A 21298-nucleotide genomic window follows, 5' to 3' on the forward strand; every position below is an offset into this window, starting at 1 on the left:
ATGATGTGGAGAGGAATATGAGAGAGGGGGGTGTAAATTAGGGCGAGGGCATTGAAATGGTGAGGGACAGGGCGACATGGAGATGACTTGTTTGCTGCCACCCCTTATGAGATTAAGGCATCTGGCTGTAGATAGATTGATAGGCAACACTGAATAAAACAGTAAGTGTTGTAGATTTTTTTTTTTTTTTTTTTTACCTCCATCATGGGAAACCTTTCCTCCCATTTTGTCTGCGTTAAAGAGTTTTTGCTGTGTGGTAATGTAGTTGACAAAAAGTGGTGTTTATCTTTCATCACATAGTTTATGAAAGAATTATTTCTCATTTTGCTTTATAGTTGTAGATAAGCTCAATTACAGTCATCACAATACCAAAGGAATATATCGATAAGTAGCTTAGATAGGAAATGTTAAGATTAAGAATGTAAAAACATTCACACACAAGTACAGTTACTTCACCTCCCCCCCCCCCATACATACACACAGACCCGTACCATCAACAGGCACAGTAGATGAAAGGTGGATGAGTTGAGTAATTAGTTCTCCTGGCTGTGCTCATTGACTGTAAGGGTGTAAGGGTGGAGGGGGAAGGATGAGGAATTGTACTTGCACAACACAAGTTATTTGTTCCCTTTATCTTAACATGTCTCCTGCCTGAGTGACGGAACTTTTATTTGGTACTATAATGATTGGAAAGTGCCCACTTAAAACTTGTTTTTAGTGTCCCATAATGGCAAATGTATAATTTTCTACAAAATTTTGTGTTGACAATAAAAAGTAACTTTGCAATATTATATTATTTGCTTTATACTTTCATATAAGCTCCCAGATAAGTATAAATGTGAATGTGGTTCACTGTTTATGCAGTATGTGATAAATTGTGATCCTCTTTCGTAATGCCACCTACTTCAAACTCATATTGAGAGAAATGAGGCTGAAGGATGCTGTAGGATTAGATTTTGACTAGCTGGGCTTATATTTATTTATTTTATTAATTAATTTATTTTATGCAGCATGGAAAATACAGGAAATTTCAGTTCCCCAGTTTTTGGGTTAATTGATTAACAGTTGACTTCTATCTGTGTACACGCAGTAGGAGATGCCCATTCGTGATAACTGCATATTGTTCCAACCAGCAAAGCAAATAGGCTACAGTATGAATTATTGGAGTATTCAATACAGTACCAGTACATATACTTAAGGTTATGTCATTCCCAGCTCCCAACCAGAGTCTGCTTTTTCTACCCATTTCCACCAGTTTCCCCATTTCACTGTTACATTTACCTATACAGATGCTTACATACCCATGCATTCTCATATGCTCCCAGGCACCCTTTACAAGCACTCCATCAGATCATCACCATTGTCTTCATTTTCAGTCACTAGTGGTCTGTAACATTCAACCACTAGTCACCATTGTTCACCAATGTCACCATCAGTAACCATCAGTCACTATCATAGGTTATCATTGGCACTGTCAACCGCTGTCATTTACAGTTGTCACCATTAGTCATTCATTAACTCTCACTGTTTGTCATCATCAGTCACTAATCATTCACCATCCATAAACATCAGTCAGATACCTGGTTTGGTACTGCTGGTTAAGGGGAGTGGACAGTTGTTACTTATGAAGGTACATTTGTTTTTCTTATATCTGTCTGATTTTTTTATATGTTTTGTTACTTTCTGTAAGCAGTAACATCCCAAAGTTTGAGCGAATATCGTTGATTGGTATTTACAGAAAAAAAATAATAAATGCATAATAGATATGGAGGGATGTAAGAAAATGTTCTGGAAAGAGGTGAAAAGAGTAAGACAGGGTGGAAGTGAAGTTAGCAGGGGAGTGAAAGATAAAAATGGTAGATTACTAGTGGAGAAGGGAGAAAAAGTGAGCAGATGGAGAGAACACTTTAAGGAATTGTTGAACATAGAGGATGGAAGTAATGCGAGTATAAGTGGCTGGGGAATGGCTGGGAGGTGGAGGGAGGTGAGAAGACAGGAAGAAATCAGTAGGATAGAAGTTGTGGAAGCAATGATGAAAGTTAAATTGGGGAAAGCCCCAGGAGTTGATGGAGTGTGTGGTGAAATGCTGAAGTATGGGGGAGAGATAGTAGTAGAATGGATGTGGAAAATGTGCAGATTGGCCTGGGAGGAAGGTAGAGTCCCGGAGGATTGGAAGTCAGATATAATTATTCCCTTGTACAAAGGAAAAGGGGAAAAAGAAGTGTGTGGTAATCATAGGGACATCTGTCTTCTTAGTATAATAGGAAAAGTGTATGGTAGGATACTTATTGACAGAGCTAGAGAAAGAACAGAGGAATTAGTTGGAGAAGAACAGGGAGGCTTTAGGAAGGGAAGAGGTTGTGTAGATCAGATATTCATTCTTAGATCTTTAGTGGAAAAGTTTCTAGAGAAGGGAAAGAAGTTGTATGCGGCTTTCATGGATTTGGAGAAAGCATATGACAGGGTGGATAGACAAGGATTGTGGAAAGTATTAAGAATATATGGAGTAGATGGGAAGTTGTTGAATGCTGTGAAGAGTATGTATGATGGTGCTAAGGCTGCAGTGCGTGTGGATGGTGAACTGAGTGAATTTTTCTCTTTGAAGGTTGGGTTGAAATGGGGATGTGTCATGTCTCCATGGTTGTTCAATCTGTACAGAACCTCAAAAAAGTATCAGAACAACTATGTGGGAAACAAACTGAAAAACCAATGATGTGATCTGAAACACGCCTGAGGTGAATGTATGATTTCAAAACTATCTACCCCTAAGTACTGATACTTTCTTGAGGCACTGTACATGGATGGGGTAATAAAAGAGGTACAAGGTAGGGTAGTGGATGTTGGAGTGGCCCTGGTGAGAGAGGGTAGTGTTTGGAAACTCCCTGTACTGTTGTTTGCAGATGATACTGTGTTGTTGAGTGAAGACGAAGGGGAGCTGCAAGGGTTGGCGGATGAGTCTGGGAGAGTGTGTAAGAAATGGAATCTAAAGGTGAATGTAGGGAAGAGTAAAATGATGGTCTTTGAGAGAGGTGAAGTCAGTGAATGTACAGCGAGGTTGGATGGTGAGGAATTGGAAAATGTGAGTATGTGCAAGTACTTGGGTAGTGTGATGAGTAAGGATGGAGGTATGGAGGGTGAAGTGCTTGAAAGGGTACAGCAGGGAAGAAAGGTTGCTGGTTCCTTGAAAGCAGTGATAAGAAGCAGGGACGTGAGCATGGAAGTGAAAAAGTTACTACATGACAGTATTGTGATACCAACTCTAACGTATGGAAGTGAAGCTTGGACGTTGCTGGAAGGACACAAGTCAAGAGTGAGAGCAGTGGAAATGAGTTATTTAAAAGGAGCCTGTGGAGTCACATGGAGAGACAGGCTGACAAATGAGGATATAAAGGAGCGTTGTGGTATGGATGTGGATGTGATAGGAAGCATTAGGAGGAATACGCTGAGGTGGTTTGGCCATGTGAAGAGGATGGAGGATGAAAGACTGATGAAGAGAGTGTATGTGAGTGAGGTGGAGGGGGGAGGAGGGAGGGGGAGGCCGAGGATGAGATGGAGGGATGGGGTGGAGAGGTATATGAGAGAGGGGGGGGTGAGTTGGGAGTGGGGTAGTGAAATGGCGGGGGACAGGGCAACGTGGAGGCGATTTGTTTGTGGCCACCCCGAACGGGATTGAGGTGTCTGGCAATAGATAGATTGATAGATAATATGTATAAAAAAAGTGATGCGAGAAATGGCAAACCAGGGGAAGTGTGTTCTTCTGATCTCTACAATATTTGGTAGTTTTACTAATGAAACCCTCATTAATAATTTGCTCTAAAAGTTTTTTAATATTCTTCTCCATTGCTGAACAAAAAAAATCCCAAAATGCCTATGTATTTATCCCAAATTTTACTCCCATTTTGCCATGTTCAAAAAATCATTACAGTCATGTTTGTCAGTCTCTGAAAAAAATATATGCACAAAATGTTCCCCTTTCATTCCTCTTTTTGTAAGTGTGTTGCTTTTTGTCTTATGTTCAAAACTAATGGAGTTACATCACTCTAAAGGACAATAAGTTTAGTTCCGAGATACTTGTTTTCGGTCGACTTGCAGTGTCTGTACAATTAGAAACAACTAAGGTACTTTTTTTCATTTTATGAGTTAGGGTTAGGGATGGTTATGAAGAGGTAGAGGGTGTTGGAGAAGACAAAGTTGGAGAAAAAGATGTAGAAGTTTGGGGGTCATGAGGTGAGGTGGTGGTTGGGGGGGCAGGTGATAGGGGAGGTGATGATGGTGGAGAAGGGACTGCTGCTTCCAACACATTTTTCTCCCCTTGAAATGGCGTGAAATTCTCCACTGCTGCTTTCTGACGTTGCAGTAGTTTAGACGGTTGCCCCACCTTCAAAAAGTGTGCAAAAACCATGAAAAATGGCCAAGATTAGCGCAGACTGAGAACAGGTTGAGACCAAGGCTGGTAAATCTCACCTCTCCCAGTGTCATATCATCTCTGCCGTTTCACCATTTCACTGCCACGCTGCACACACTCGCATACCCATTGCCAGATGTATGACATAATTTTTACAGAAAAACAAAAAAGGAAACAAATAGGGGAAAAAGTGGTCATAATATGTATTGCATAGAAAATGGAGATTTCTGCAGGGAAGTTACCTCAAAATTGGAATTACAAAATATTTTGTTTGAAGGGGAAAGAATTGTCTTACGTCTGTCAAATTTTTACAGAGAATGAGTGACACTCGAAGCTATTTTATGAAGTAACTCGCAAAATGCCTTTGTCTGTCGAAAATTGGCCCCTGCTGGCGTCCACTCCCCTTAACTAAGCTGCTTGCAAGGACACACATGGTGCTCTGCAGCATTGGGTGTGTAGATGAACATGGCCTCCAATACATTGCTGTGGGGATAAAGATGGCTGCCAGTGCATTGCTGTGGGGATAATGATGACCACCAACACTTACGTGTAAGAATAAAAACATCCTCCAACACATTGCTACAGGGATAAAGATGGCCAGTGATGATGTCTGGCAACATTGCTGTAGGAATATGGATGGCTGTTAACACATGAAGTGAATGTGCTTTTGTGTTTATGGGAGCTTCACTGATCATGTGACATGGATCTCTAGCACTTGGCTTTTTTTTTTGGGGGGGGGGGGAGGTGGAGCAGTCATTTTCTCTCTTCACAGTTTCATCCTATTTGTTTTCCTCAGTACTCTTTGGTTTGGTGAGAAATTATGAAAAGTGTAATTAGTTTTCATTTTATTGTCATGCAGAATTGTAATTATTATTAGTTGTGTATTGAATCTGTATCTTAATATTGTGTATACTGGTTCCAGATGTTCAGTCTAGTGTATGTATGTGATAACCAAAGACATCAAGTTTTTTGGGTTGTCCCAGCGTTTTTTGACCTATCACATTCATTTTTTTGGCAGCGCGAGAGTAACAGTGTGCGCCTGTGTGCAATCCACAACCGTGACAGCAGCAAAGGTTCACCAGGATTGATGAGCCGTGTGGTGGAGGTGGCCCAAGCATTCCTCCCTCCTGCACTTGCCCGACAATTCCTCTGCAAGATACTGGTGCCTGAGAATGCTCGAAAGGTCCTACAGAACAATAAAAAATGGGCAGACTTTGCAGTTACTGTGAGTATTCTAGTGGATAAACAGTAGGAATTACAGTAGAACATATATTTAAAACAAGGTGATTCTAATTTTCAGTTTAAAGTGATACAACAAATACAGACTTATCAATTTGAAATGAATCCTTCCTATTTTACACAAGTCACATCAGTTGCATATAAGTAAAACAGTCTTCTTGCCACGTGCTTCTCATCAAAGCTTCTTTTAGGACATGCTACAGAGTCCAGTTAGTTAATCAGTGTAGCACCCCTTGTAAAAAAAATAAATGAAAATAAAAAAGATTTTCAAAAGCACTGTGTCAGGAAAGGTTTATTGTTGTAAGAGCATATAGAGTATATATGAAACTAAAAACAGTGGTACATTTATTAGCTGTTGTTTGTACTTTATGTGATATTAGTGCAAGTGTTTTTATTAAATTACAATAATTTAATTATGCTCTGTTAATTTTTTAATTTGAGAATCATTCGTAAAACATAACAGTGGTGAGTGAAATGGAGAGAGGAGGATGGAGATAGTTGTCTACCCTGCTGCTAAACGGTCTTGCTATATTGAATTTCATTTGTAGATCCAGTTAATCATTGTTACTTTGCTTATGTTCCATTTGTATTTACATGAAAATTATATTTTGCCTGTTATTTTATAGGTATGTAGAGGTTAATGCAAATGCATAATAAGTGTTAAGAGGAAGTGAGATGGTATGCATCTCAGTTGAGCAGTAGACAGACTACATTTGTTTATTTAGTTTGCTTGTTAGTGGATACCATTTTTTTTTTTTTTTTTAATGAAATTATTTTTCCTTGTGAGTAGAGGTGACAAGAGAAAAACATCAGGGCACTGAAAGTGGTATCAGTAGATAGTCCCAGAACAAACTATATCCTTGTAAGCAACACGTCAGTTTAAAGCAAACTCCTGTAATCTCTCTCTCACATTAAATTGAGCTACTACTGTACAGTATTTTATTGTACAGTACTAGGGTACCAGTATTAATATTTCAGACTTTCATATACAGTACAGTATAAGGTTCCCCAAGTAACATGGTTTATTGGTCCCTAACTACACTGTGTTTTCAGAGACCAGGTTGTAGGAAAACTTTACTCATGTGAGAAAAATGCAAATGCATCTCAGAATCCTTGTAAACTACCTTGTTAAACCACATTCCAATATTAACCTAATATTAATATTATCATCATACATAGAGGTGAGTGGGGTTCATTGCCTACAGTACGCAGTTCCAATTGGGAAAGCAGTTGGTCATTCTCTCCATAAACATCTCGACTAAGTGGCCAATTCGTAGGCCAGTGGCCCTTAGCAATGCAGACTGGGCAGACCTCAGGCAGTTCTTTTTAGACTTTCCTTGGAATAATTAATGTTTCCATGGCAGAGGGCCAACTGAATGTGCTCTGTACAGTGCAGTACAGAGGTTTTTTCTCGATCATTGAAGCACACATTTCCTTTTCACATCCTCAGACGTATAATGATAATACTTGGTTATGTAATGTATGTTTATGTGCTGGCTACAACAAGGAAGTGACTCAAAAAGTACCAACACCAACTTCCACTTGAAACATTTGCATCACAGTATATTTTTGTTGCCAGAATCATGCTTTATCTTTATTTTGCCCTGCCAGAAACATCATCCATTCTAAGTGCAATGAACCCTCCAGTGTGAAGTCGTACCACTGTATGTCACCTTGCAAGAAACCTTCTCCAATGACTTTACTTCTTCCATCCCTTCTCTTTTCTAATCAGATGGCTCTGAAAGTGTAGTCTCTTTTGATAACTCATTGTTCAGATTTATGTTACAATCTCAAATGATTCCATTGCCGTTCCTTCCTTCTCTAATTTTTCATGCCTGCTATTAACCTATGCCGAACTGCATACCTCATAATATGAGGCACGGTGAAGGTCTGCATTGGCCAAGCTTCAAGCCAGAAATGAGATACAATTTACATTGGCACCCACTCGATGTAGTGATGCTCTCGGGTGTCTGCCCTTTCCTCTTCATCCTTCTTTCCTTCCATCCTCTTCTGTCTTTCTTTCCTTCATTCTTTCCTTGTCCTTATGCCTGCGGGTGACTCTACACTCCCTCTTCCCTCTTTCTTTCCTTCAAACTTGCCTCTTCCTTCTGCCTGTGGGTGACTCTACACTGAGTGACAAGCCAAATGGTTTCCTGTACACCAGGAAACCATTTACTATGCTGGGTGGTAACCATATAACCAAATTTTGGCACCTGGTGGTTTAGTGGGTAATTATTGCACTCCAATCGAATTGAGCCGGTGAAGATTTATATCCAAGGGGTGATTGGGGTTGATTGCTCATGTAATGCCACTCAGGGACAAGTGAGGCTGGTCACTCTCATCTTAAATGTCAGGACCAGCTGCTTAGCCCCAGGCTCTTACGCTCCTCATGGGGCAATGTAGGATTGGATGATGGATGGATAAAAAATCTCTTAGGGGAGTTAAACAATCTTACAGAGAATCAGCCCAACAGGTGTTAAAATTTTTTCAAACAATGAAAGTCATGCTCTCACTGGCCTTAGTGCATTAAAATGCCAATTTTATAAAGTGGATTAAGACAGCAGCCACTTTGTTGAATCAGTTTTTTCAAATCATTGGTAATATTGTCCTTGTCTTATTCTTATAGTCCAAGTTGAGTTAGGTTGCTCTCTTGATAGAGCTGCCAAGCATCAGTCAGTTGGTCTACTACATTTTTTTTTAGTCTGCTTAAATTTTTTTTTATTTCACATGGAAAATAAATGGGGGTGGGTGGGCAAATCCCAGAGTAGTCCTGCATAAATAAATGGAAGATTGTGGTTATCAGTGTACAGTATAATATTACTGACTTGTTGTAGAACTTTCTTGTTTTTTATATATATATATATATTGTTCTTTTAATAAATACTGTATTTAACAATAACCTCACATGTTTCAGGGTATGGATACTGAAGCCTTTGAATCCCGTCTGTCATCATTGAAGAATGAGATAATTGAATTGCATTCCATCTATGCAAGGAAGGTAATGTATCAACAACATGCCATCTTGCTCTGCCATTACTCTAAGGAGGCAGTCATAGGATCCATAGAGAGAGTGTTGAATACCCCTCAGTTATGACACCACCAGGCATTTTGTTGAATTGTGGGAGAACTTTCTAGGCAATAAAATGTAGGTGATGGATGCTGTGACTCATGAAACTTTCTGATGAATTATATACACTTTGAAGGACTTGCCAAGTGCAGCTTTACCATCCTTGGCAACCTCCTTAGTTTGCCAGGCCTGTCATTATCATGCCACTTGTGGTGCCATTAAAAAACTACTCCATAGTGCTCACTCTCCAGAACTTTAAGATTTTACTTCTAAGTTGCTTTCTTTGAGAGGCACTCCAAGAAAAAGCTCTGGCCACTCTTGATACCATCTGGTCATTAAAAATGGTGATAGGAGGAACCATCCCAGACTCAGAGAGCTGATCATCCTATTGTATTGTTTATGAAGGCTCGAACATGCCTCAGCCTAGGTCGCCTAATGGCAGCTCTCCACACTGCATGATTTCTGGCAACCCCCCAATTCATTCCCTTATCCATGAGATCACACTCAATAACCTCATCCCAGGTCTTCCTCTTGTAGCCCTACTCCCATTGTTCACTCACCATTCGCACCGAGTTGTCATCCTCCATCCTCTCACCATGCCTAAACCATCTCAGTCACCTCATCACCAGTACACTCCAGAAGGTTTATGCTTTTCTGTCATCAGCCCTAATAGCATCATAGGATTTAGTGTTTGCTGTTGTGGTCCCAGGCCCATCGGGATGTGAACCCTGCCTGCTGGCTGAGTTTGCTCTTCTACAGTTCACCATCCTTGTTTTGGTTCATAGAGAGGGAATTGGGGATGTTTGAATAACCAGGCAGTGGAACTGCTTGGTTATGTCGGTGCCACCGTATGAAGGTGTCTCACTCCAGTACCTAAGGGCCTGTAAACCAATACAGTATTTTTCCTGGTATATCCTAGCTGGTCACTCTCATCTTAAATGTTAGAACCAATTTGCCTAGCCCCGGGCTATTACGCTCCTCATGGGGCAACATAAGATTGGATGATGGATGGATGGATATCCTAGCTAGCAAAGACTAGGTTTCCCTGTGTCCTAATTTCTCCAGTTTGAAAGAAAATAACATTGATGCAATATAAGCACATCAGCCAGGCACTCAGAATATACTTAGAGTGAACCTGCCTACTTATCCTGGACTCCTCACAAAAAAGAATCCAGTACTGGGTTGTGTAACCCTCACATTTAACTATTGTACTTAAGTTAATTGTGCAATTATCCAACTGAGATAAACTAAATTAACTTTTCAAAATTTATTTACTAGTTAGCTAAATTTCAGAAGTTAATTAATTTATCTTTATTTTGTAATTCCCCTCCCCTCCCCAGAGGGGCTCGGGGATGGGTATTGTTTACACTCGCTTTGTCTGTTTGTGTTTGTTTGTTTGTTTGTGTGTCTGTGTGTCTGTCTGTTTGTCATTTAACAACTTTATGCGAAAACTACCAATGCAATTTTGACTAAAGATATTGGGATGATGGGCTATGACCTTATGATCACCTGATTAAAGTTTGGGTCAAACTGGGCCAAGGCCCAGGCTGTAGGCCCAAAAAAAAAAAAAAATTCCCCATAACTCATTTCCGATTTGTCATGTTGACATGAAACCAAAACCAAATGGTGCATCTTTCAAATCTTCATCCTATAACATGCCTCATTACATCAGAGGGGTCACCCCCTTGTTAGCAGTAGGGGGATCAGTGTCAGGTGGGTCAGGCCTAAAGTTTCAAATGGGCATAAAATTGTAAATTTTTACCTGATTTACCCCAAATTTGATATGTAATGTCTTTGACTTGATATCCTGTTGTTTTTGTATGTCAGCACTAAAATGACTGCTGGGAATGGGTTTGCTGTGTCTTGGCACTGTGTCTTGTTACCAGTAGTAGTAATAGATCAACCTTGGTCTGGTTGACCAGACCCATCAACCGCAGGCAGGCAGTCACCCCTACAGCCCTGGCCAGTGCACTGGACTGATGATCGCTTGCAATGGACAGCGTTATGCTGTGGCAAGGTGCCAGGAAGTGTGTGGGAGTTTGGTTCATGGGTGGACACTGCATTTGCGTTTCCGCCCAGTTAACGGGGACACCATAGTAGGCTCCACATCATCCCATTATTTGGTTATATGGTTGCCACTCACTGTTGTGAAAGGATTCTTGGGGTACAAGAAATCATTAGGCTTGTCACTCTGTAGAGTCCCCTAAGGAAGAAGAAGGCAGCACTATTTTATATCAAGTGAGCTAATGATGGTTGCCACCTCCTGCCACTCATATTTTGTAAGTAATCCAATGAAATACAGGCACAAATATACCTACAGCCAAGTATGTTCTTCCTTGTGAGGTCAGACATTGCCAATCATTATTTATTTATTTTCTTTTAGTCAGTGATGTAACCTTTTATGGTTTAGTGACTGTGTTTTATTGTTTTCTTTACGTTATCATTGATCCCTGTAAGCCTCACAAAGCCACCAGATCTCACCACCCTGTGCCCAGCACTCACCGTTGTTCAGTACCCTTAACCATTTAACCGTGGGTGTCATCCCAGAATGACATTGCAAAAACTGGACCAAACTGCGGGTGTCATTCTCAAATGTTTGTGAATATTTTGAATACCGCGCGTTTTTTCTGTGCGCCAATTGTTTCAAGGGAGAGTAGCTATTAAGTTCTTTCACTCCAGCTGACACCTCCCTCCTCCCACCCCCCGGGCTCCCACCTCCCACTCCCCAGGCCCCCCACCCCACCCCTGACCAAACACGCATCAGTATCTGTCCAGCTGTGTGAGTGACAACAGCGCTGATGTGGCAGTGAAGTGCGGGCAATTACAGTGCCTTTTACCTGCCTCAGTGAACACAGAGTGGGTGTTTATCGTATGTGCAGTGTTCATATGTGTTTATAGTATTATTATCAGAATGAGGTTGGCATTTGGTAATGGTGTGTGAGCGAAAAATAGTGATTACAACACCGCTGATGTGGCAGTGAAGTACGGGCAATTACAGCGCCTTTTACCTGCCTCAGTGAACACAGAGTGGGTGTTTATCATATGTGCAGTGTTCATATATGTTTCTAGTATTATTATCAAAATGAGGTTGGCATTTGGTAATGGTGTGTGAGCAAAAAATAGTGATTACAACACCGCTGATGTGGCAGTGAAGTGCGGGCAATTACAGTGCCTTTTACCTGCCTCAGTGAATACAGAGTGGGTGTTTATCGTATGTGCAGTGTTCATATATGTTTATAGTATTATTATCAGAATGAGGTTGGCATTTGGTAATGGTGTGTGAGCGAAAAATAGTGATTTTAGATCGCTCACTTCTAATGGCACTGCCCATCCAGTGATAGTAAATGAAATCATGAAACCTACATCATTGCAAAGCCGAAGGTTAGTACTTTCTAATGGTACCTTATTTTTCGCTCTAGATTTATTCTGTGCAGAGTTATAAAGGTTTAAAGTTTGTTTACATTTTGGCTGGAACCCCTGCAGGAGAGGCCAGTCGGGGCAAACCAATGCCCGCGGTTAAAGGGTTAATGTGGTACATATTTTTAATTATGCATAATGCTCACTGGACCCTACAACACCCCACTTTTCGGTGGGAAAGGAGGGCTGGATGGTGATAATGATGATGATACTGTTATCTACTAAATGCCCAGAAGTTGGTGGTTAGGTAGTAATTCTGTCAGAAGTTATATATGAGAAGATAGGGAATGTGAAAGCAGTTGGATTTTCCCATATTTTTGTGTAGGCAAGTTTAGCAAGTCTCATTTTTCACTCCAGGTGTCCAGCACCAGTTAGGTGTTGATAATGGAACCCCTGTTTAAACACTTACACCAGAAGCCAGATGATTAGTGTGTCAAAGTGGAACACAGGTTCACACACACACACACACACACACACACACACACACACACACACACACACACACACACACACACACACACACACACACACACACACACACACACACACACACACACACACACACACACACGGAGAAACAGCCAGAGAGAGCAGACGTCCCAGCCATCGCTGCTAATCTTAAGTAGTTTCAGGAATTTTGTCTGTCCTGTCTCCTAAAGTCTTGTTTTAAATTTAAAATAATGAAAGTTAATAGACAAGATAGTGAGAAAAGGACAGAGTATAAGAGCATAGTGGAAGAAAGATTGGGAAGGTATGAGCTAGAGCAGATGGAAGGGGTGGAAGACGTATGTAAGATATTCACGGAAGAGATAAGCGCAGCATGTGAGGCGGTTTGTGGAGTGAGGAGGAGATGCAAGGGTGTGCAAGGGACAGCATGGTGGAATGATGAGGTGAAACGAGCTGTGGAACAAAAGAAGAAGGCATATGGTGAATGGTTGGCGAGTAGAGGTAGGGGAGAAGATGAGAGAGAGAAGAGAGAGGTATATGTGAGCAGGAGAAGGGAGGTTAAGAGACTGGAGAAGGAGAGTAAGAAGAAAGTGGATGAAGAGTTTGGGAGGAATCTGAGTGTGAAATGGAGGGAGAGTAAGAAATTGTTTTGGAAGGAGGTAAAGAAAGTAAGGCAGTGTGAAAGGGGAAATAGTAGGGGAGTGAAAGATAGGAATAATAGATTGCTGGTGGAGAAGAGAGAGAAATTGAGGAGATGGAAGGAGCACTTTGAGGATTTGTTGAATGTAGAGAGTGAGAGCAGTGTGAGTATAAGTGGTTGGGGAATGGCTGGGAGAAGAAGAGATGAGAGGAGGGAGGAAGAGATCAGTAGGTCGGAAGTAGTGGAAGCGATGAAGAAGATTAAGCTGGGAAAGGCCCCAGGAATTGATGGAGTGTGTGGTGAAATGCTTAGGTATGGGGGTGAGATTGTTGTGGAGTGGATATGGAAGTTGTGTAGATTGGCTTGGGAAGAGGGAAGGGCTCCAGAGGACTGGAAATCAGGTATAATTGTTCCTCTGTACAAAGGAAAAGGGGAGAGAGAAGTATGTGGTAACCATAGGGGTATTTGCCTTCTTAGTGTGACTGGTAAAATATATGGTAGAATACTCATTGATAGGGTTAGGCATATGACAGAGGAGCTAGTTTGAGAAGAACAAGGGGGATTTAGGAAGGGAAAAGGGTGTGTAGATCAGATATTTGTTCTAAGATGTTTAGTGGAGAAGTATCTAGAGAAGGGAAGGAAAGTGTATGCTGCCTTCATGGACTTGGAGAAAGCTTATGACAGAATAGATAGGCAAGGTATGTGGAAGGTATTGAGAATATATGGAGTGGAGGGGAAATTGTTGAGTGCTGTGAAGAGTATGTACGAGGGAGCTAGGGCTACGGTGCGAGTGGATGGTGAGCTGAGTGAGTTCTTTGATCTCAATGTGGGACTGAAACAGGGGTGTGTGATGTCTCCATGGCTGTTTAATATATATATGGATGGGGTTGTAGAGGAGGTGCAAGGTAGGGCAGTGGATGTGGGGGTGGCCCTAATGAATGAGGGTGAGATTTGGAAGCTTCCGGTGTTGCTGTTTGCTGATGATACAGTATTATTGAGTGAAGATGAATGGGAGTTGCAAGGTTTGGTGAATGAATTTGGGACAGTGTGTAGGAGGAGGAATCTGAAAGTTAATGTAAACAAAAGTAAAGCTATGGTGTTTGAGAGGAATGAAGTCACAGAGTGTGCAGTGAGATTGGATGGTGAGGATATGGAGAATGTGAGTGCATTCAAGTACTTGGGTAGTGTGATGAGTAAGGATGGAACTGTGGGGGATGAAGTACGTGAAAGGGTACAGCAGGGAAGAAAGGTTGTTGGTACACTGAAAGCAGTGATGAGAAATTGGGAGGTGAGTATGGAAGTTAAGAAGTCACTGCATGATGGTATTGTGATCCCTACCCTGACGTATGGAAGCGAGGCGTGGACCTTGCAAGAGGGGAACAAGTCAAGAGTGAGAGCAGTGGAAATGAGTTACTTGAGAGGAGCATGTGGAGTGACGTGGAGGGACAGGTTAACGAATGAAGAAGTGAAGGAACGTTGTGGGGTAGATGTGGATGTGGTTGAAAAGATTAGGAGAAGTACACTGAGGTGGTTTGGACATGTGGAGAGAATGGAGAATGAAAGACTGACTAAGAGGGTGTATGTAGGTGAGGTGGAGGGAGGGAGAGGGAGAGGTAGACCGAGGATGAGGTGGAGGGATGGAGTTGAGAGGTATATGAGGGAGGGGGGGGTGAGTTCGGGGGAGGGGAGTCAAATGGTGGGTGACAGAGTGACTTGGAGGCGTTTTGTCTGCGGCCACCCTTTGCGGGACTAGGGCGTCGGGCTATAGATAGATAGATAGATAATAGACTACCAAAAATGTAAAGATTTATTGGCTAGACTGTACATGAATGTTTGTAGTTTTTTTCGGTAACAGCTGTTTTGCTATTTAATCAACATCAAACATGGCCGAAAATGTAAACAATGATGGACTAGAATTTCAAGGATTTGATGCAAATACCAATGTCATGGACCTGGTTAAAACATTAATTATGAGGATTAGTGAACTTGAAAAGAAAGTAGAGAATCTGGTGATAAAGGATGTGTCTGTAAATACGGAAACTACCATACAGAGTCTGATCCAATCCAATGAAACGGCGAATGAAGAGATTAGGAATTTGAAGTGGGAAAATGTTGAATTGAGGAGGAAACTAGAAGAGAGTACTAATAAAACGGAGAAGGTGAGTAATGTATTAGAAGAACATAAGGCAAAGTGGGCACACGTAGAAGAAGAACAGAAAGAAGTGGTCAGCTTAAGAGAGATCATCCAGGAAGAAAAGGAAATGAACAAGAAAGAAATGGAAGAAAATGTAGTGAAAATACTGAAGAAAAAAGAGAAAATAGTGAGAGAAACTGTAGAAAGGAGCAGATGTGTGGTAGTATTTGGAAACAGGGAAGAGAAAGAAAAGGTTAGGTTCGTACGACTCGAGAGAGACACGAACCTGGTGAGAGGAATATTAGGCAAGATTGACCCCGAAGGAGACAAGTGGGTAAAAGAAATTGAGGAAGTAGGGAGGATAGGGCCTTATAAGAAAGGGGAAAGAAGACCAATGAGAGTCAAGTTTACATCAGAAAGTGTAATAAATGAGATACTTAAAGTGACCTGGAAATTAAGTAAAGAGGCGGGGATGGAAAATATTATGATAAGAAAAGATCTGAATGAAGAAGAAAGAGAAGTTTTAAAAACATTAAAGGAAGAAGCAAAGGAAAAAAATGATAAGAGGACAGAGGAAGAATGTAATACTTTTTTTTTGGAGAGTATTGGATATGAAAGTAAGGAAATGGTATTTAAGGAAATAGAAGTGAAGGAAACTAAGGGGGATGGTTGTGAAAGATCGGAAGTTGAGGAAGTGGTACGGACAGAGAGTAGGAGAGAAGAGGGTATTAAAAACGTCAAAAATAATTTGAAGGTGATATATACTGATGTTAATGGTTTCATATCGACAAGGATCGAAATTAACGATTTCTTGAGAGAACATGAACCTGATGTCATGTGCTTTGTAGAGACCAAATTAAGAGAAGATATTGATGTTCATTTGGGAGATGGTAAATACAAACTGTGGAGAAAAGACAGAAAAGAAAAAAAGGGAGAAGGAGTGATGATAGCAGTGAAGAACAACATAAATGTAGATACTGTGGAAATGGGAGAAGGCAGGGCTGAAGTGATATATATGAAATTAGAAACTGGAGAGAATGTTAAGAGAGATATGGCGGTAGTGTATGTTCCCCCAAAGACGAGAGCATGGAAGGATGACGAATACCATGAGATGTTGTCAGATATGGCTAGCTATTTGTAAAAAATAATTGAGAAAAGCAATAATATAATTTTGGCGGGTGACTTTAATTGTAAAGAGGTGAACTGGGAGGAATGGTACTCGGGAGGCGGCGAGAATTCGTGGGGCACTATGTTATTAAATATAATAATGAATAATATGATGACGCAGTGGGTCAAAGAAGAGACACGGTTTCGAGGTGAGGACACACCAGCAAGGTTAGATTTACTGTTCACCAAAGAACCCGATGTAATAGAATCATTGGAATATCTCTGTCCTTTGGGAAAAAGTGATTACGTGATCATTGAGTTCCAGATGTTAATAGGAAACGTCGATCCAAGAGACAAGCTTCATAGACAGGGAAGATACAACTTTGGGAAAGCAAATTTTACAGGATTGAGAAACTTTTTTGAAAATGTGGATTGGAGAAAATTCAGAGAAACAAGAGAGATACAGAGGAAGTGGGATATCTTTCTAGACCTCTATAATGTGGGAGTGCAAAAATTTGTACCAAGAGTAAGAGGGAAAGAAAACAGGAAAAAGGAGTGGTTTAATAGAAGGTGTATGATAGCAAAAGAAGAGAGAGATAAGGCGTGGAACAATTGGAGAAAGAGAGGTAACAACAGAACAAAGGAAGAATATAAAAGAACAAGAAATGAATACACAAGAATACGTAGAGAAGAAGAAAGGAATTTTGAAAAAGGTATAATTGACAAATGCAAGGATGAACCCAAACTGTTTTATAGATTCGTTAATGGCAAACTGAAACAAATGGAAGGAATCACCAAACTGAAAGTAGAAGGAGAGGTCTTTAAGGATGCGGCAATGCAAGCAGAAATAATGAACAAACGTTTCCAGTCAGTTTTCACTAAAGAAAAGGAGCTTGTGGATGGGGAGGGAGTGATTAGAAATGTTCTGGTGATGAAAGATATAAAAGTGGAGGTACAGGAAGTGTATAAATTACTGGAAACTCAAGATGTAAGGAAAACCCCAGGACCTGATGGAATTTCTAATTGGGTACTGAAGGAATGCAGAGAACAACTGGCAGATAAAATTCACAGCTTAATCGTATGCTTACTGGAAGAGGGGAAAGTGCCAAAAGAATGGAAGAGGGCAAATGTGGTACCAATTTACAAGGGAGGAAACAGGGAAGAACCCCTGAATTATAGCCCAGTGTCTCTAACCAGCATGGTCACAAAATTGTGTGAGAGAATCCTGAAAGACAGATGGATAAAATATCTGGAAGAGATGAATATTTTGGCTGAATGTCAGTTTGGATTCAGAAGTGGAAGGTCATGTGTTTCTAACTTGTTGAGCTTTTACTCAAGAGCGATTGATGTGGTACAGGAGAGAGATGGTTGGGTGGATTGTGTGTACTTAGACTTAGAGAAGGCCTTTGACAAGGTACCTCATAAGAGACTAATGTGGAAACTAGAATATATAGGAGGACTAAAGGGGAAACTTCTGGAATGGATGAGAGACTTTTTGAGAGACAGACAAATGAGGACAGTAATAAAGGAAAAGATGTCTGGATGGAGGGAAGTAACAAGTGGAGTCCCTCAAGGCTCAGTGTTGGCGCCAGTAATGTTCCTGATTTACGTGAATGATATGGTAGATGGAGTGAACAGTTATGCAAGTCAGTTTGCTGATGATGTAAAGATCTTGAGGAAGATAGAGGTTGAGGAGGATTGTAAAATACTGCAGGAGGATTTGGATAGGATACACAATTGGAGCCAGACGTGGGAAATGAAATTTAATGTAAAGAAATGTAAAATATTGGAAATGAGTAAAAGTATCAGGAGACCATCACTGAATTATTTTTTGGGTAATGAATTAATCACAAAAAGGAGAGAAGAGAAAGATTTGGGAGTGCTGGTCCAAAATAGTTTGTCACCAGAAAAGCACATTAACAAGATAGTTGGAGAGACTTATAAACTCTTGACTAACATAAGAGTAGCATTTCATTATATGGATGAGGAAATGATGAAAAAATTGATAGTGGCCATGATCCGCCCCAGGTTAGAATATGCAGCGGTAGTGTGGTCCCCACACAAAAAGAAAGATATAAACAAGATTGAGAGAATACAAAGAACAGCAACCAAGATGGTCCCCAGTCTGACAGACCTGTCATACAGAGAGAGGCTGGAAAAACTGGATTTGCCTTCGTTAGAGGAAAGGAGAAAGAGGGGAGACATGATTGCGGTGTTCAGGACCATGGTGGGAGTAGATAAAAAATTGACAAAGAAGATCTGTTTGTATGGGATAAGAGAGCAACAAGAGGACACGGAATGAAATTGAAAAAGTCAAGCTGCTTGAAGGATATCAAGAAATATAGCTTTCCTTACAGAAGTATAGACTTATGGAATAGCCTGGACAAAGAGATTGTCCAGTCTAAAAACTTAAACGAGTTTAAAGCTAAATTCAACTTAATGAGAAACAGCGACGGAAACCCACGAGCATAGTACATTCCGTGTATATCACAATTAGGTATACAGTATTAGGTAAATACTTAAATATTTGGAACGACTTAGACAAAGAGGTGGTGCATGAGAAAAACATTCATGTGTGTAAAAGTAGACTTGATAAATGTGGATATGGAGACAGGACAACACAAGCATTGCTCAATTCCTGTATACTACAAATAGGTAAATACACACACACACACAGACACAGGTTGGAATATGCACCAATAGTGTGGTCCCACACAAGAAGAAAGACATAAATTAGATCGAGAGAATACAAAGAACAGCAACCGAGATGGTCCCCAGCCTGGCAGACCTGTCCTACGGAGAGAGGCTGGAAGAGTTGGACCTGCCTACACTAAATGAAAGGAGACAAAGGGGAGACATGATTGCAGTGTTCAGGGCCATGATGGGAATAGATAGAATTGATAAAAATGATCTGTTTGTATGGGATGGGAGAGTAACAAGAGGAAATGGAATGAAACTGAAAAAGCCAAGTTGTTTGAAGGATATCAAGAAATATAGCTTTCCATATAGATGCATAGACCTGTGGAACAGCCCGGACAAAGAGATTGTCCAGTCTAAAAACTTAAACGAGTTCAGTGCAAAATTTGACAACGAGAAAAAGAAATGGGACCCCACGAGAGTAGCTTATTTCCTGTACATCACAACTAGGTAAATACAACTAGGTACACACACACACACACACACACACACACACACACACACACACACACACACACACACACACACACACACACGTAAACTTGAAAGATTGTCATTGCACAGAGCTCAGGTGGTTCTTTAGACTGATACATGGGAAATCAGACTGTGGTGCTCTGTTAAAGAGAGGATGAGGCAATGATGCTTTAAGAGGAAAGCATTATACCACCTGAGACATTATTATTGGGAGCTAGAACTAATACACCTAGTTCATAGCTTTCTGAGTGTGGGACAGTTCCTCCAATCATCATTTGTAATGCCTTCATGGCATTGTAAGGAGTTTGAAGTGACATCTTTTTTTGAGGCTGGGCCAGTATTTTAGAAGTAAACTGCAGAGGAAATGATCTTGTGGACCATTACACTAGGCACTGGTATTGATATTTCTCCTTCTTTAGTGTTTTTTGTTTTCTGTTTTGGGATACTGCCTACACCACTGTAGATGTAGGAGCATCTGTAGGAGCAGTGCTGTTCACCTGACTCTCACAAATGATTTTCAGAAATGAGATGCCTCATTCCCATAGACTTTAGTAAAGTCACACCACACCACTAATGGTTTTCAGAAATGAGGTGCACACAGCACCACCACATATGGTTTTCAGAAATGAGATGCTTCATTACCATAGACTGTAGTGAAGCCGCACCACACCACTCCACAGAGACTCAACCACCACTCCTCCCCAAGGCATTAACCAGAGTGCCCTCAGCTCTCTAATAAACAATCACATATCAGAGCAGCAAACACTAATTTGAAATAATTATCTCCAAAAACTATGTATCTATCTATATATTGCCAGACGCCTCAATCCTGTAAAGGGTGGCCACAAACAAATCGCCTCCATGTTGCCTTGTCCCCCACCATTTCACTGCCCTGCTTCCAGCTCATACCCCCCTCTCTCATACACCTCTCCATTCCATACCTCCATCTCATCCTTGTCCTCCCCCTCTCTCTCCCTCCCCTCCACCTCACATACACTCACCTTATCAGTCTCTCACTCTCCATCCTCTCGATATGGCCAAACCACCTCAATGTGTTTCTCCTAACGCTTCCAATCACATCCATATCCGCACCACAACACTCATTCACTTCCTCATTTGTCAGTCTGTCTCTCTATCTGACTCCACATTCTCCTCTCAAATAACTCATTTCCACAGCTCTCACTCTTGACTTCTGTCCCTCCAACAAGGTCCAAGCATCAGTTCCATACGTTAGAGTTGGTATCACAATACTGTCATGTAGTAACTTGATCACAAAATAAACACCAGCAAACTCTACAAAACACAAAACAGCATCACTTTCTCCAATAGCAACACTACACATTCACACGCTGCTATCACAACAACAGATACCATACCACCATACCCTCAAACAAACGAACACTCTCATCAATCACTTTTCACACATCAGTCATCTAAACCCTCATCGTGATGACTAACGTGTCATCTGACACAAGAGATAGTTCCCTACAGACCCAGACTTCACACCTTTCACTTACAACCAGACGAAGCACATCATTAGCATCCTTAAGCACTCATCTGCCTGTGGCCCAGACAACATAAGCAACATACACCCTAAACATCTTGCCCACAAAGCATACAAGTACTGTACACACCAACATATCAAACTACAGCTACTCACACAACATAATA

The 21298-nt window shown here is 41.0% G+C and overlaps 1 protein-coding gene across 2 annotated transcripts in view; it reads left to right on the forward strand.

Annotated features, from left to right (window-relative positions):
• Uggt (UDP-glucose-glycoprotein glucosyltransferase) overlaps positions 1-21298 on the forward strand; it is a 188732-nt gene that overhangs the window by 66740 nt on the left and 100694 nt on the right. For both annotated transcript variants that reach the window (XM_080283702.1, XM_080283701.1), the window contains exons 13-14: positions 5424-5630; positions 8559-8642. In XM_080283702.1, the coding sequence (XP_080139828.1) occupies positions 5424-5630; positions 8559-8642 (291 nt within the window). The remainder of the gene's footprint in view (positions 1-5423; positions 5631-8558; positions 8643-21298) is intronic.

Source organism: Coenobita brevimanus, chromosome 98, assembly GCF_032717465.1.
Source record: "Coenobita brevimanus isolate Jiangsu-jjx chromosome 98, ASM3271746v2, whole genome shotgun sequence".
Classification (NCBI taxonomy): Eukaryota; Metazoa; Arthropoda; class Malacostraca; order Decapoda; family Coenobitidae; genus Coenobita; species Coenobita brevimanus.